The following is a 15538-nucleotide window of genomic DNA, read 5'->3' as shown; positions in this document are numbered from 1 at the left end:
ACCCGCTCGGCTCACTCGGCCGCCGTTGTTCCGACACGGACTGTGGTGAGGATTCAGGGCCCCGCCATGTCACTTCCATCACTCCCCTGTCTGCCAGGCCTGAGTACGCAAGTCAACCCCGAGCTTCCATTTCGAGTGGTGCATTGCCTTGGAGGCATTGGGACAGGTCTGACCTAGATTCCCCTCCTATTCCTCCTGTCAGTCATCGCCCGATGTGACTCGCCCGCCGCATAGTCAGCAGTCATAACGCCTATTCTTCGATTACCTTACTTAGTCCGTCAATGTTGAATATTGGTACTCAACTTTCCCAACCAACAGATGGGTACAGCAGCGTTGGTACGTTATCGGTGTGCCCCGCGTCTTGCCGCCTCCGGTACGCCGACCTGCATGTTCCACAACATCTTCTGGAAGCCCGCCGCCATGGCTCTAGTCATCAAGCCCTGCCCGCCCTGATCTCGCCGCACCTTACCTTGTTCCGCTGGCCCAACCGCAGACTGAGAGACTCGCGTCTCTATCGTATACGTTCCTGCAAGGCAACCACATTCAAGATGTGATCAGCACTCCTCAAAGCTACTTGATTGGAGACCGAGGCCACCATCTTTCCCAGTAGCTTAGTCGCTGCGACGTGGGGGGTTGGAGAAGCAAAACTCTCCAATGCAACGTCACTCGACTTTCCAGTTTCCTCACCAAAAGGACCGCTCTTCCGCGCCCGCTGACCACCATCGCTCCGATCCTTCTCTTATTCGTCCGCCGTCTGTACTCCGGATACCAAACCATACTGCACATCGAGAGAAGAAATCCCCGATCTGTCCGAACCATCAGACGGTTCCCCAGCATCCTGACACTATGACGCAGAGGTATTCATACAGCAGTGGGAGCACTCGGTCCCAGCACCCGACATTGCTTGTCAGAAGCTGCGGACAGAAACCCGACTCTAGTCAGAGACCTGCCGCTACCCCTCAGTCCTCTCCAATGTCTGAGATTACCGGCAGCACCTGTCTTGGGACCCCGCATCAAATGCCCTCGTGGACAGCTTACACCGCCGACTCCTTTCCTCGGGAATTAGGGGCATTCGACGGTAGGTATTGCTAAAGCGCTACAAGCAAAAGCGGGAGACAGCATCCAACGGCTCGTCTACTCCGCAAGAATCGAAGGCGAAGGCGAAGGATCATCAGCCACCGGCCGTTGAGCACCAACACGTACAAGAGCTGACGCGAAGAGCCGAACGCACCCATGGACATCGAACGCACGCCTATTCGTCGGTGGCATCCAACATTTGCTTTGCGTAATCCCGCGGCGCAGCAAGTCTCCAATGTGCCGCCCGAAAGCGAGCATATACTATTCTTCAGGTTATCTAACGCGGTATCTATTCTATCACAGCTACAGAAGAGCAACGCCATGTTGAGAAAACGACAACCTTATTGTACACTCCAAGACAACCCGCCTAGACCAATGACCTAATTTCTAGGGAAATTGATTTTGCTCACCCCAGACTCCGACCCCGGTTCCCCAGGCTCTGCCCTCCCAATACATGCGGGACAGTGCAGCTTGGATCTAGCTTGCAGCAAGCTGTCGGGCAGCACCTCAAGGCAAAATGGCACTGAGATCAGAAGTGGTGGCTACTCAGGGTATCCCCGAGATATTCGTCCTATAATCGGGGAAAAGCGAAAAGAGAATCATGAACATTTCGCACTCGCGATCACCGCATCGAGCTGCTACTGCACCGCATTTACTGGCGGACTGTCCACTGGGTGACTCTTCCAGTCCCAAATTGACCCGTTCAGGGCTGCCATCTTGACCCAGTCGCAGCACAAGTCAGTCGCATTCTCATCTCCATAGAAAGACGTTGGGATGTCGTATTTCTCGATGGCTAGCATTCCCTCGGGGTCGTACTCGTCCCATCTTGTCGTCTCTATTTCCGGCAGGTCGCTTTCCACATCGGCAAGCACAATCTTGATCTTCCGGGGCGTCAAGTGGTCATAGCTGTTCAGCATATGGTAGTAGTCGTCTTTGACATTGATCCGTGGCGGAACTAGTGGTCGCGCGAGAACGACTTGTTCGAGCTGGGCTGTGTTTGCTATGTCATACCAGAGCCAGTGGCTCGACATGGGTGCATTGAATAACACGACGCGCCTCAGGTTGGGCCACAAGCTCCAGCAGTTGACGGTGAAGGTCTGTTGCATGAAAGTCAGAGCCGGATAGTCTCGTAAACAGATGAGCTCCTCGAGCTTGGATAGCCGCTGGAACCCGTCCGTCAGAGTCGGCCTGACATCGAGGTGGTCATCGTATCCAGACAAGGTCCCGAACGGCATGTCGACGATAAGGCGCTTGAGGGTGTCGCAAACCTCGCAAAAGAGCTCGCGCACCCACATGGCCGTCGGTTTATCATCTAGCGACTTTCCAAAGGGACTGAGGTAGAGGGAAGTGATGCATTTAAGTGATAGGGTCGGCGGGAGACTTCTAGGCGACGGTGAGAAGAGACTCAGCAGAAGCAAGCTCAGGCGGCTTGTCGAGTCGATGTGCATGCATCGCTTGCGGAGCAGCCGGGTACTGAAGTCATATGTTGAGCGGGAGACGCGACTGAATGATATCAGGGCTTTCGTTGCACTATGGGACGCAGGCAAGATTGACGATTCATTCGGTGGGAGAAGACTCTCGATGATGTTCAAGATGAGTTCCAGCGGCAACCGCTGGCGCTGAACCTGAGAAGAAGACATTTGCGTAAAGCAAGGGAAAAAGGCACGTAGGTTTTGCAGATCTGGCTGAGGTCCGGTAACGCAACAAGCGGCCGGGAGACTCTTATCTGATGAGCTTAATTGACGGAAACACACTGGCTACAAAGACGGATGTTGAGAGGAATGAGGGGAGACGCAAGCAGACACGCACGGGGTCCAGGCACCAGGTCAAGCTCGGTGAGGAGTGGCTGACCCCGGGTAGCCCCCGCTTTTCCCCGTAGCGCCCAATCCGGGGTCACATCAGTCTGCTTCACCGAAGGTCGGGCTTCGAAAATCACATTATTCTCTTAGAATCTTCCCATTAGCAATGATCATGTGCAATCTCTATTTTTAACCAATTCTACTTCGCCTGTTGACTGCCTCGATAGGTGAATTATCCAGCATTTTGGCTTGATCAGACTCCCACTATGTAAACCCCATCGTTTGTATCATCATTCAATCAACTCGGATGCTATTCCATCAACGCTCGTCATGACGAACCATTTTCGACCGCAATTTCCGCTGACTTGGGCTGCCACAGAGAGTTTCTTCTCGGCGCCGCATTCGACCTGTCATCAGTCTGCTCGTCAGGAAAGCTTCTAGGAACCGCATCGCCCGCTGGCCCAGCCTGCCATAATGTCGCGCTTCCCCTCCGCAGGCCAGTGTCGGCAAGCTTCTGGGCGGTGAACTCTGGGCTCGACGCCTGCGACGTTTCCGAGGGTTGAGGCTCTTCTTCCGCGACGCCGTCTGCCATGGGCGAATCAACCAGCGCGGGCGGCACGCTCGCTTCTCTCGTGGCATCTTCCTGTGCGGCCGCGGCCCCCTCTGGCGCAAGACTGACGACCATTCTCCCACCGCGAATCTCGCCCTTTCTCATTCGGTCGAGGCCACGGTTGATGCCCTCGAATCCCTCTTCTACTCCGAGGACCTCGGGCGGGCTAACGAGGCCGCTCTCGAGCAAGCGTTCCAACCAGGTCACGAGGGCTTCTCCAACGGCAGGGACCTCGTGGAAGACCTTGATGGGGACGGTGTGGTATGCGACTGCCTCTGGTGCCTGCTCCTTGGGCAGACCAGTTAGCCCGATGAGATGCTTGACAGTTGGCGCCGAGTTGCGAGGCGTATCCGGCGGGCTAGGCGGCGCGTTGGCATCCTGCGACGGTGTCAACGCGCGGAGCAACCAGCCGGCGGACTCCCGACCGCTGGTATCCAGCGCGAAGCGCAGGTCTTTTCCGACGTTGGCGCGGATGATGTCAATGGCGCGCGCAGGGTCGTGGCTGTCGACGAGTAAATCGGGGCGGAGGACAGTATGGTTCGACAGTCGGAGGCCGTGACGCAGCTTATCTACCACAGTAACGACCTTCAACCCCGCAAGCCGCGCAAGCTGCACAGCCAAGTTCGCAGAGGTCGACGACCCGCCCCAGATGACGACCCAGTCGCCCGCCGTGGCCCTTTCATGGTTGCCGATGCCTGAAAGACACTCTGCCCTGATATCCTGCGGCAGACTTTCCGGCGGAACGGAGCGCAGGATCGTCAACAGATCCGGCCCGTCGAGGACGTGGGAAAAGTCTACGCCCATGCAGACGGCCAGGGAGAGCGCGGCAGCGACGAAGGCGACGCCGAGGGTCGCGCCGGCGCGCGGGGAGACGTTGGGCGGAATGCGGGCGGCGTTGAAGTCTGAGGTGACAACGTATTCCTGGTAGGCTGCCTTGCGGAGGTCACGGTAGTCTGTGGAGATGACGAGGACCTGGTCGCCTTCACGGAGGCGGCTTTGACTTTGCTTTTGGGAGGTTGTTGCTGCTGTTGTCGATGATGGTTGCGGGCGGCGGACGACGCGGCCTACGAGTTCGCGGCCTGAGATGTAGGGGAGGGTTGGGATTGCGAAGTTGAAGTCGCTAATGTTTGGAGCAGTTTGTCAGTTTTGGTTACTCTCTCTTTCTCTACGGAAAGGCCTGCTTGAGAGACGCTGGATGAGAAGAGTATCGGAGAGGGGGTTAAGACATACGGTGCTTTCCAGTCGATTGGGTTGAGACCGATGTGCTCCGTCTTCACCAGCACCTCTTGCTCATTTTGGATCTCGGGAACCTGGTAGCCTTCCGCCGTCTCGTACGGCTGCTTCGCCGCGTGGAGGATAAGCACGGTCTGCGTCGCTGGGATTTCTGCCATGGTGATCTGATGTTCTTTCAGGGTCTCGCCGTTATCATTGGCCAGAGTCTAACGATCGTTCAGGGTGAGTTGTTCCCTTCTGGTAGGTATGGGATGGGAAAGTGACTGTCTGCGGGCGTCGTGTGTGTCTCGTAGTTTTGCTGCACACTGTCTCGTCTTGGGCAACAGTTCCTATCTCAAAAGATGACGCAGAATAGGAAAGTCGTAAAAGTCAGAAACTCGGAATGCAAGACCCTTGGATAGAGAGAAAAGGGGGAAGAAGGGACTTGGAGAGGGATACTCCAAATCTCACAATAGAATTGTTAAACTTTTTTTTCTTTGCATTTCCTCTCTCGTCATTTTCTCTAGCAAAAGATAAGAGCCATTTTGATTTTACACCCCCTCCCGGTGTTCGGAGTCGCTTCTTGTTGTCGATCGGAATTGTCGTTCCTTTGGGTGCGCTGGGGGGGTATTACGTGCTCTCGTAGTCCCGCATTGCGTGATTCTTCCCCAAGATGGCTGCATCGCCATTGACCATTCAATCAACACCCCCGCGAAACCCCCTCCAAATCAAAGAGCAACCCGACAAGGACCAAGGTTTCCCGATAGTGGTATGGGTTTACTCGGGGCTACGGCGCTCAAACTCTCATTGATGGACGGTTAATTAACATCGTTTTTAGCAGCAGGCGTGGATATCTCTTGTTGGGTTGTCAGAGTATTGGCAACAGTTTCTCAAAACTTCCTGCGTGCGGGAGACATTCCACCTGGCGGCAGGACCTTCCACACTTGCATCATGCTTGAGGTTAGTACCGATGACACTACCGAGTCGTCTACATCCGTCCATACGTCGAAGCGCAGTTGCGGGTACCGCCCGGTCCGATATGGCGATGAAGCCGAAGCTGGACCAACGACAGACCGGCCCCTCCTACACGCGCTCTCCACTACTGCCCCGCCCCCGGTCACGACATGTCGCAGGATTGTTGGCAATCCGACGTATTGATAGATAGTGCCTTTGAGCACGGCTGTCCGATATAGGCTGCTGAGTAATGCGAATGCTCGTGACTTGGGGATGCTGCGGGTTTGGTGAGATTGCGTGCTGGAGCAGAAATGCTGCGTTGACGTGACTGGGAGTTGAATGGTTATTTGAGAGTGCAAGAGCCCTCTATTGAAGCCAGGTTTGCTGTATCGTGGTTGATGAAATTTCTAATGGATCTTGTTAAGGGGTGCTTGTTAGTTGATGTCGTGCAAGCTTCACTCCTGCTTCCTTCTCTCTAGTCTATGAGTCTTGTAGTTGACTTGGGACATTCAGTAGAGTACGATTACGTGCCAATTTCACCGGCAGAGCAAACTGGAATTGTAAGAGATCCATGTTGTAATATCCGGGTAATTATTGCATGGCTATCTCAAAATTGCAAAGTGCTGTTTCTGAGGCGTCTTGGGTTTTTATCAGTTGAACTGTTTTGAAATGGGTCATGCAATGTTTAATTACCATAGTAATTGGTGGAACGCAGATTAGGAATAAGCTTAGATCGACTACTTGTCCTACCTGAAAAGACAATAGAAGTACTTTTACTATGTTGTGTGACCAAGTTCCTCAGATTTAATAACCTGTGTTTATCCCAAATAAAGTATAGACGATTTGAGAATTCCAGGTAGGCAAGTTGAAAAAGACCGATCGATGTTGACTTCACGATTTTCGGCCCCGAAAACTCAAATATCCCATTTCGTTTCTCAGTTTTTGAATTTGATGAAGTTTTCGCGGCAAAATCATGGTGATAATAAGAAATCGCTGTATTCCACCAATTCTGCCAAGATACTTCGGACTATTCAAAACACAACTGGCGAGGAAGACATCAAGCGCTAAGATTATGACTTTTTCTACTTTTAAAAAGCCTTCCGATTAAGGGAGACATTCAATCAATCACTTCAGACACCCTGCGAGAGTTTCGTGGTTGCCAAATGAAGCTATTCCACGAAAATCCCCGCTTACGTAACCACTCGATGCGACCCTGAAAGCACGGATGGTCCCTGGACCCTTGAAGATATTTTGTTTCTTAAGTTTCCAACTTTGCCAACTTTCCTGACATAATGCCTAAGGCTCAGTGAGAACTTGTCACAACTTCCATCTTTCAAGTATGACGTAAAAATTGATGTACGGGCAACTTTCAGCCTCATGACATTTGAGATCGCATCATATTCTCCGAATCTCCATGGACGACTTACAGGCTGCGGATGACACCAACGGCGGACTCTCCAGTGTCATAGAAGTCCAAATCGACCCCGATGGCGACCTCACCTTGCGGGCGGGGCAGCAGACAGACAAGCCCGAAAGGCTATTCCACGTCTGCGCCAGCGCCTTGCGACGTTCATCGCAGGTCTGGAAGAAGATGCTCTTTGGTCCATTCAAAGAATCTAAACCGGCGTTTGGGCCATGGGTGGTGAACCTCCCTGAAGACGACCCCGAAGCTTTGGAAATAATCCTCAATATCATCCACGCGAACTTCCCCTTGGTCCCGAATACACCTGACCTGTTTGAGCTTTATGAGATTTTTCAGATGGCGAACAAGTACGACATGATTCCGGCTCTGAAACCTTGGGCTGTTTCTTGGTTGCATGTGGCGGAGAATTGCCAAAAGGGCACGAATCGCTTTGAAGGCCGAGAGAGGGCAGCATTGTCCTATGTGGCGTGGGAGTTGGGGCAGGTTGAGCTGCATAGGCAGATGGTCAAGGAATTGATCATGTATTCCTCGCTCAGCGAAGACGAACGCATGGTCAGCCAGAAGGTGTTGTTGGATGACGTTGGTCCTCTCGGCCCACCCGGTCTGCTTGGTAACATCCATGCCTGCTTTACCCCTTGGATCTGCTGCCGTGCTTGAGGGCATTGCTAACAGGAGTCTGTAGAGATTCTCCACAGACAGCGAGAAGACATCATCAACACCCTACCACTCCAAATTAACTCCGTCATCAGAGAACTCATGTTCAACGACAGGTGCTGTGTTGATAAGAGGGCCACCTGTGAGGACAGGAAGCATTGCAACTTCATTATCCTAGGCAGCTTGATGAGAGGCATGGGCGACGCAAGTGGTGGTGTTGGGTTGGAAGTGAAGTGTGATCGGATGGAAGCTGTGGCGAGCTATGTGGATCGCATCCGGGGCATCGCTAACAAGATATGCTTCCATGAAGGGCATACTACCCGATGCAACCCAGGCCCGAAGATTCAATTCATGTTGAAGAAGATTACCAAGGGGCGTATTGTTAAGCTAACGAAGAGCAGTATTCAAAAGATGGAACACAGGCGTGAAGAACTCGGATTGGGGCCAGAAAGGGCAAGAACACCAGAAGAAATTTCATAATTGTTGGATGCACTGGGCAGGTATTTTAAGATGCAAGCAACCATTGTATTATTATGATCAATCCTATTAATGCATATGAATAACTAAAGAAACGCTCAGGATATCCTTATGCATTTAACTCATAATGCCCTTGTGACCGTCACCATCAGCATCCTTGAAGGGGTTCAGCTTATCAACAAGCGAAATCTTCTTTCCAGTGGTGTCATGCGTGGCGTGGTCAGTAGTTGAGGCTTTGCCAGCACCGCTTTGGCTGGTGCTAGTGCCAGTTGAGCCGAAGCGAGGCTTAAAATATGGTTAGAATGCTGTGAGAAGATAATATAACTTGACGCTAGACTTACCTCAGATTTGTTCAGGCCTGAGCTACCGTGAGTTACAGTGGTAGGGCTGCCAGAGGTGGTGTAGTTGCTACCAGAAGTCTGGGTGCCGGTAGGGTGAGTTCCGTGCATAATACCTTGGGCAGTGCTGATGGACTTGTCACCTACAGTTTGGTTGTGGGCGATGTTATCGCGGCCAGTAGTCTGGTTGTGGGACAGGTTGCCAGTTCCGGTTGTGTTGTTGGCACGAGTGTTAGCAGCCTGAGCAGCAGCAAGGCTGTCGGTGCCGTGCGTACCAGTGGTGCTGTGGGAGCCGAGGGGGTTGTGAGTGCCGGTGGTGTTGTTGTGGCCGTGATGGGTGGCAGCACCGGCGGCGGCAGCGCCGGCAGCAGCGGTAGCAGCCCCGGATCCGGAGTGAGTGTTGTGCTGGTTGACACGTTGACTCTCGAGACCGGTGTGGCCGAGACCGCGGTCGTTCACGCCGTGGGTGGCAGTCTCATTGTTGTGGTGCTTGTGGGCAGCCAATGCAGCTCCTCCTGCGGCAGCGGTGCCAGCAGCAGTGGTGCCCTTGCCGGGGCCAGAGTGGTGATGGCTGTCAAGACCACGCTCGTGCTCGTTCTTGTGCTCGTGGTGCTTGTGAGCGGCAACTGCAGCACCGCCAGCGGCAGCAGTGCCGACGGCTGCCTTACCGGCCCCGTGGCTGTGGTCATGGCTATGGCCAATTCCTGACTGGTGAGTGTTACCAAGATCCTTGTGGTACTTGTCAGGGCAACCCTCAAACTCGTCGTAGCGGTGGTGACGAGGGCCGTCCATGAGACTTCCCTTCTCCCTGGTGAACTCTTCGAGAGTCTTTACAGGGAGAGTGGTAGCCTCGTGGTGGATAGGCTTGGCGTGGTGTGTCTCGTGAATGGGAATAGTGGTGTGAACAATATGAGGCTGGATAGTATCCTTCTGAATAACAGGCTGAATGTGCTCATGAATATGGTGGTGCACTCTCTCACCAGTGACCGCGGGGGCAGTGGTCGAAGTGTGAGTGGTCTCGTGAGTAGTAGAAGTGTCCTTGAACTTTGCGTGTTCCCGGTCGAGAGTGTCCTTGGTTTCTCTCTCGTTTCCGTGGTCGAAAGTCTTGTGTGCAACCGGAACGATGTTGTGGTGGTGCTTCTCGGGGCTGGGAATTGAGACAATCAGTTGGAAGGCTTTACACAATGTAGATAGAATTGCTTACAGGGTCTCCTGGTGCTTAACAGGCTGAATGGTAGTATGGTGGTGATCTTGGTGAACCTCCTTGTCGACAGCTGTGGTAACTTCCTCGTGGCGATGGGGACGGATTTGCTCCTCGGTAACAGCTCTGTTGACATCTTCATCGACACTGGTCTTGTGGTGACCGTCCTTGGAGATGAAGCTAGAAACGGCTTGCTTGGCTCTGTCCATGATTGCGGTTGTTATTTATGTTAGGTGATTATTGGTTGAGTTGTTGTGATTGAATTGTATCGCAAGAGGGTTTTAGGGATGATCAAGTTGCAGTATATATAGGCATCAAGTTGACCAATATTCACTAACCTTCAGGCATCGAAGAAGCATCTGAAAATCGCACAGTCCCTCACCAAAGGAACAAAAACGTCATAGGACATTGAACTTCAGCTGTCCTAGTACTAACGCCGCGTAGAGATTCGCTGAATCTCGAATTCATTCTCCATCGGCGACTGGAATTCCCGTCCAAAGCGGCCAAAGCTAGGGAATCCGATGCAACACGTCATTCAGAGATCATGATGAGCCTGGACTCATCGAAACCAAACGCCTCAAGGTTTGTGCCGAAGAGCTAAACGTTGAATCGGACCATCTGGGGAAGCTGAAATTCGGAGCTACTATTCTGCCACTGACGAGGGTGAGGAACGACTGAGCTGGACAATCTTGGCATGGCGCCTAGCGGTGGATAACATCCAATGTTATCGGAGGAATGAGTCTTGTGAGTTAAGCCTCATTAGTGCGATCCGTTGGGCCCCGTTCGACGGAAGAAGGCTTGATCTCAGTTCTCAGGAATCCCGGCGTGGTGGCGCAGACAGGTGTGTCTTGACTAGTCTTGCGCTAGGCTTGGGTAGCTCCAGATGCACGGCGTCATTATGGATGCGGCTATGGCCCGCGTCGTCGGAAATGGATAGTACTGTGGGAATTCCTCACAACGATCGCGGGGTACAGCGAATAATCGAGAGTCAACAAAGCTTAGAGCAGTTGACCTGTCAATATTTTGGCCATTTGCGCGTGTCAAGGTTCCCAAATTGGCTTTTGCGGTAAGGGAATTCTCCGAGAATTGCAATGATGAGCATTCGCATTGCATACCTATTAGGCAAGGAGTGAGAAGCGGAGCAGGATCCGTTGGAAGTCAAGTTGAAGGCAAGCAAACTTTGGTCATCAGCATTTCCCTCGGCAGCATCGGGGGTAGATCAGCGATGCGTTTGCCTCCCGTGTCTCTTTGCAGACCACTGGCATCTACTACTACAACGCATTGGGTTGAATAGTCTACACAAGCTCTGGAAACTATGATCCGTACCAATCATGTCTCCCAAGAATGAATAGCTACATTGCTGTAGAAGCTGTTGTGAGAAGTACCTATGTTGCGTCTCTGTGACCGCAACAGTCTCCACCCATGTGAATGAAAGCCTTAGTGTCTTAGAACGAGTCCATTCTGGGAGGCTCTGAAATTGGATCCCCAAATGACGAAATCATTGCATCTCCCTACTTTTGAGCCGGCAAGTTCGAGAGTTGCTAGCCGGTGTCTACGTATATGTAGCGCACAAACTCGTGCTGCAACTGTGGCTGGCCCGGTGGCTGATGGTGAGGTTGGATCGACGGCCGCTCTGAGATAATACCCACTCCAGGTTAAGCAGTTACAGTACTTATCTAGTCGAAAGAAAGGTTTCATTTTTGTTTTCCGAGGCGGCTGAAGTAACATTCACGTTCATTGAAAATTCTCAGGAGGATATGTGTATTTGTGTGTTCATTGTCATGCTGCGTTGACCTGTTCTTGATAGCTTGTGCTCACAGTTCCGAGGTGACGCCGAAATCTAGAAGATCTCGATACCTTGTATGCTGCAAGAAGGCCGCAACTACTCTTATTCACACGCTTTTACCTGGAAGCAGCCTTCATTATTCAAAAGTACGAGATCTCGATCACAATTTAGCCCGGAAGTCCGAATAAGGCTTGGTGTAACGACGACGGATCCATCTCTCCGACGAGGGGGTGGGGGTTCTGAGTTGGTCCACGACAGGGAGGAACGCCAAACTCGAGGCTAGTGCAGAGCAAATTGGAGATCTAGAAACGAGGTTCTAATAAGTGTAATCGTCTTTGGGCACCAAGGATGAGAGGGCACGATGTGCATCACGCGCAAGCACCTACATGCGTTAAGCCGTTTTGATGTCAACTTATGGGATGCAGCTAACACGGAGCATCCGAGCGGCCTAGTGGTGGCTGGATTGCACGTGGCCCTAGCATGGCGAGATTCAATTATTCCATCGGGCTCGTGGAATCTTATTCGATGGCTAGACTGGCTAGTCGAGTACTCTCTCGTAAACCCTCTCCTCAAAACTGCCGACTGAAGCTGTCAAGGACTATATCCTGGCCATATCAATCGGGGGACACCGAACAGTAAATTGCCCTTTTGCCATAGGTCGTCCATTGTTTGAGCGCTGTGCTCATAATGAATACCTATACTATGTCCTTTTACGACCATCCTAAAGATGTCCATCGTGATCCTCGAAAAGTTTCCCTTGATGACAAGACGGGACTACTAAACTAGGGAATAGACGTCAAGGCCTCCAAGGTGTATGAGCTTGGGGAGTGTTTTAAGGGTGACGCTTTACTGGGACCAGAATTAGGAACAGAAACGGTCGACAGATTAAGACAAACGACCACGAACGGAACAGATCAATCACACAGTGTGACTGTGTTCGTTGTCCTTGGATTTGAAAGACATCTGATATCCCACAGCATTCCAAAACAGCTCATGCTCCCCGCCTAAAGCTCAAGCGTAACGCCTTTCCTTTTCCTGCCACCTCAAGGGCATGGCTTCTCCAACCGTGCCAAATGCGACATACCCAGTTTCCTCCGAAGGTCTGACATCGCCGATGCAAACTCGCACTCCTTTGATCCTTTTGACCTGACTGGTACCATCCTCCAGTGAGCTCTGTTGGGCTATGTTCACGTGCGGGCTATCTCTCAAGAAGTACGTGGCTCGATCCAGTACGTCAGGTCCTCGTCTGAGACAACTGAAGATGCTAGCTGCAACACCCGAAGCCAGCATAATTGTCGATGCGATGAATAGAATTGAAATCCAGAGTCCGCTGACACGCACTACTAACTCATCCGGTGTTCTCATACCCGTGGTATTTTGAACAATCGTGTTTTCGATTTCCCGGTTGAGGGTATGTACCTGGAAGTTGAAGTCGCCGGTGATGTTGCGTGACGCCACGGAGGCAAGCCAGAAGGTGTTGAGCAGCTGGGAGAATCGCTGTGAAAATACTGCATCTCCTACCTCGTAAATATCAGTTCCATTGTAAGAGCCGATGCCCGGTGCGGAAAAAGGGGCGGCCGGGTGGGTGAAGTAGGTTTCCAAAGGTGAAGGGTATGGTTTGTACCATGCGCCATTTTCCGCCTCCCATGTTGTCAAGGTGACTCGCATGAACGTTGTCATGAATAAGTCAAAAACTCCTGCCGGTGCCATTTTCTGGGATCCTTCCGCAATGGCACCATCCAATACTGTCGTAACTGTCATATTGTCTGGCTTCTCAATCCGTCTAACACGACGGGCGCCACAGAGATCTCCAGTACAAGCCACGTCGACTTTAGCATGCGTCGTTGTAAGTGTACATGTAGCATTAGTCGTTATGCTGTCTTGGGGATAGTAGGACGTGAATATTAACTTTCTGGGTTCCTTGCTAAAGAGGCCGTGGAATCCGTCGGATTTAATGAGTAAAGTCCTGCCGGTAGTGTAGGCTGCTTCTCGCCCAAGTGTTTTGTTCTTGTATGCGAACCAGCCTACAAGGGACATTGATGCTCCACGCTGGACTGAACAGTCTGCATTCATATAGGCCGTCTCAAAGGTGAAAGAGTAGTTATGTCCCTGGGAGAAGCCACCTTGAGTCGCAATGGGAATTCCCATAATCGCTGACCAAGTCGTATCGGCACCGTCGAGGCCGACATCGTACCAGCCGTAGGCATCGGCTGCCGCTGTTGGCGGATAATATTCGAGCATGGGGATCTTGACGTTGCCGAAGGCATCTCGAGGTCTTGTTTTGATGTCCTCGGGGAAAGACAAGGCCGAGATAAAGGCTCCTTGAATGGAGGGCATTGTGCTGAAACCAGCCGAACTCTGGGCTCCTGAGTGTGGAAACACGGACATGAACTCAAGGTTCTCAAACGGGTACGATTCTGATGCTTGAGACGGTACCACATCGATGATACGTAGAGCTGCTTGTCCTCCGAGAGGAGACATAGCCCAGAGTGCTATGAGGAGTGGTGACAGGATGTTCACACGTCGTAGAGAAAGCGGCGTTGTAACCGCACTGGAGACTGTGCGGCAGCTGAGGAGGTACTCTAGACTGAGAATCGAGACGCCACGTTCCATCTTCCAACCGGCCGCAGACTTGAGCAGATTGGCGGCAACAGCGGCAAAAACGATGGGGAAGACAGTCGGGCTGTACGTCGCGGCCATACGTAAGGTTGGAACCATTCCCGCGTCGATCGGCCAGTTGTTGTGTTTGAGAGCCATCATGCCGTAAATGATGAAGCATAGGGACGGGATTATTAGAAGAACATCGAGAAGAAACTGCTGGATTGCGCCAGCGGAGTCTCTCTTCCTAATGCTATGTGTCTCTGTGGGAGCGGATGCGGCCTTCTTGTCGCGGCTGCCTTCGCTAATAAGGCTCTCCGCCGGGTCGTTATTCGGGTCATCCGATGCGGGAGATGCGGCATTCGTGGCGCCACTGTCGAAATTGGCTCCTTCGGTGAAGTTAGAGTCGTGTAAGATATCAGGCATGATGCGCGGCTTTGTTCGGATGTTACACCTATTCGCGTTCCAAGTTCAGTGCGCCCCAACTTGACGGAGGAGAAGCCTTTCGAATAAAACTCGTTGAAAGGGGGAACAACGTTGGGCAAGAGCTGACTTGGGAAGAAAGGACTGTTTGGTGGGCGGATCATTCCTCGGCTGTTCGAAGCGACGCTGTGCCGCAATGTTGGAAGCATCGCTGGTCCGCAATCTAAGACAGGCTGTAACGCACCCCGGCTGCCTGCATGCCCATGAGGAAAGGCTACATGGCTGCCTTGTCGCGTATGTTGGTCTCGCAGTCTTGGCAGCTGAGAACGGTCGCCGGCGAACATGACAGACAACTAGATCAACGTGTTATATGTTATCTTGCTGCTGACATGTTCGTTAGGATACTCTGCAGGAGTATGGGTGCATCTTATCAAATATTTGCATCTCGAGCATCGCTTCAAATGTGTGAATTTGCGTTTTCTATCTGATAGTTGTGGTCATACTCGGGCATCATGTGAGATAGTCTCTACGAGTCACCCGTCCCTTTTCGATACTGAGGGACGAGCTTACCTCCCAGGTGCAAAAGTTAGAGCAAGTAGTGTGTAAGACTGTTCGTATTCGGCTTCCTTCGGATAAAGTGAACGACGCAATGAAGTTTCCGCTGATGTTGATTCGGCAAATACCTGTACCCGTCTTCGAATATCTCGACGGCGCTGGGCTTTTCTAAGTCGAAAATCAACCGTCTGAGTCGGCTCATCCTCCAAGTCAACTCATGTTGCACCGGACTTCTAAGAACGTGCGAATAGCTTCAGCTATGTTCAGGAAGCACTTGGGTTTTTGCCAACTTTATCTGAGTGGTTATTGTTGCTTCGAAAAAGGGAGCTTCCGAACTGGAAGGCAATTCGATTACCACTCTGCAGACCTTTGTCACATGATCGATGCACTTGACCTGACTGAAACTGAGACTAAAGAGCTGTTAACGTAGC

General features: G+C 52.0%; 5 protein-coding genes across 5 annotated transcripts; 1 reads left to right on the top strand and 4 right to left on the bottom strand.

The window, feature by feature from the left end:
• Positions 1-1715: 1715 nt before the first annotated feature.
• CPAR01_05402 (uncharacterized protein) lies at positions 1716-2717 on the bottom strand (the record flags this gene model as incomplete). The annotated part of the gene is made up of 1 exon (XM_060489681.1): positions 1716-2717. One exon carries the CDS (start codon positions 2715-2717, stop codon positions 1716-1718), a length of 1002 nt encoding a protein of 333 aa, XP_060351147.1.
• A 487-nt stretch (positions 2718-3204) lies between these two features.
• CPAR01_05401 (alcohol dehydrogenase GroES-like domain-containing protein) lies at positions 3205-4877 on the bottom strand (the record flags this gene model as incomplete). The annotated part of the gene is made up of 2 exons (XM_060489680.1): positions 3205-4606; positions 4717-4877. 2 exons carry the CDS (start codon positions 4875-4877, stop codon positions 3205-3207), a joined length of 1563 nt encoding a protein of 520 aa, XP_060351146.1.
• A 2189-nt stretch (positions 4878-7066) lies between these two features.
• CPAR01_05400 (uncharacterized protein) lies at positions 7067-8209 on the top strand (the record flags this gene model as incomplete). Its single annotated transcript, XM_060489679.1, has 2 exons — positions 7067-7685; positions 7758-8209. 2 exons carry the CDS (start codon positions 7067-7069, stop codon positions 8207-8209), a joined length of 1071 nt encoding a protein of 356 aa, XP_060351145.1.
• A 114-nt stretch (positions 8210-8323) lies between these two features.
• Positions 8324-9954, bottom strand: CPAR01_05399 (allergen; the record flags this gene model as incomplete). The annotated part of the gene is made up of 3 exons (XM_060489678.1): positions 8324-8491; positions 8548-9691; positions 9749-9954. 3 exons carry the CDS (start codon positions 9952-9954, stop codon positions 8324-8326), a joined length of 1518 nt encoding a protein of 505 aa, XP_060351144.1.
• Positions 9955-12542: 2588 nt separating this feature from the next.
• CPAR01_05398 (uncharacterized protein) lies at positions 12543-14555 on the bottom strand (the record flags this gene model as incomplete). The annotated part of the gene is made up of 1 exon (XM_060489677.1): positions 12543-14555. One exon carries the CDS (start codon positions 14553-14555, stop codon positions 12543-12545), a length of 2013 nt encoding a protein of 670 aa, XP_060351143.1.
• Between the last annotated feature and the right edge of the window lie 983 nt (positions 14556-15538).

Source organism: Colletotrichum paranaense (assembly GCF_030867605.1).
Source record: "Colletotrichum paranaense strain IMI 384185 chromosome Unknown Scaffold_4.1, whole genome shotgun sequence".
Lineage (NCBI taxonomy): Eukaryota > Fungi > Ascomycota > Sordariomycetes > Glomerellales > Glomerellaceae > Colletotrichum > Colletotrichum paranaense.
Note: the sequence above shows the minus strand (reverse complement) of the source record. Positions and strands in the feature narration are given on the sequence as shown.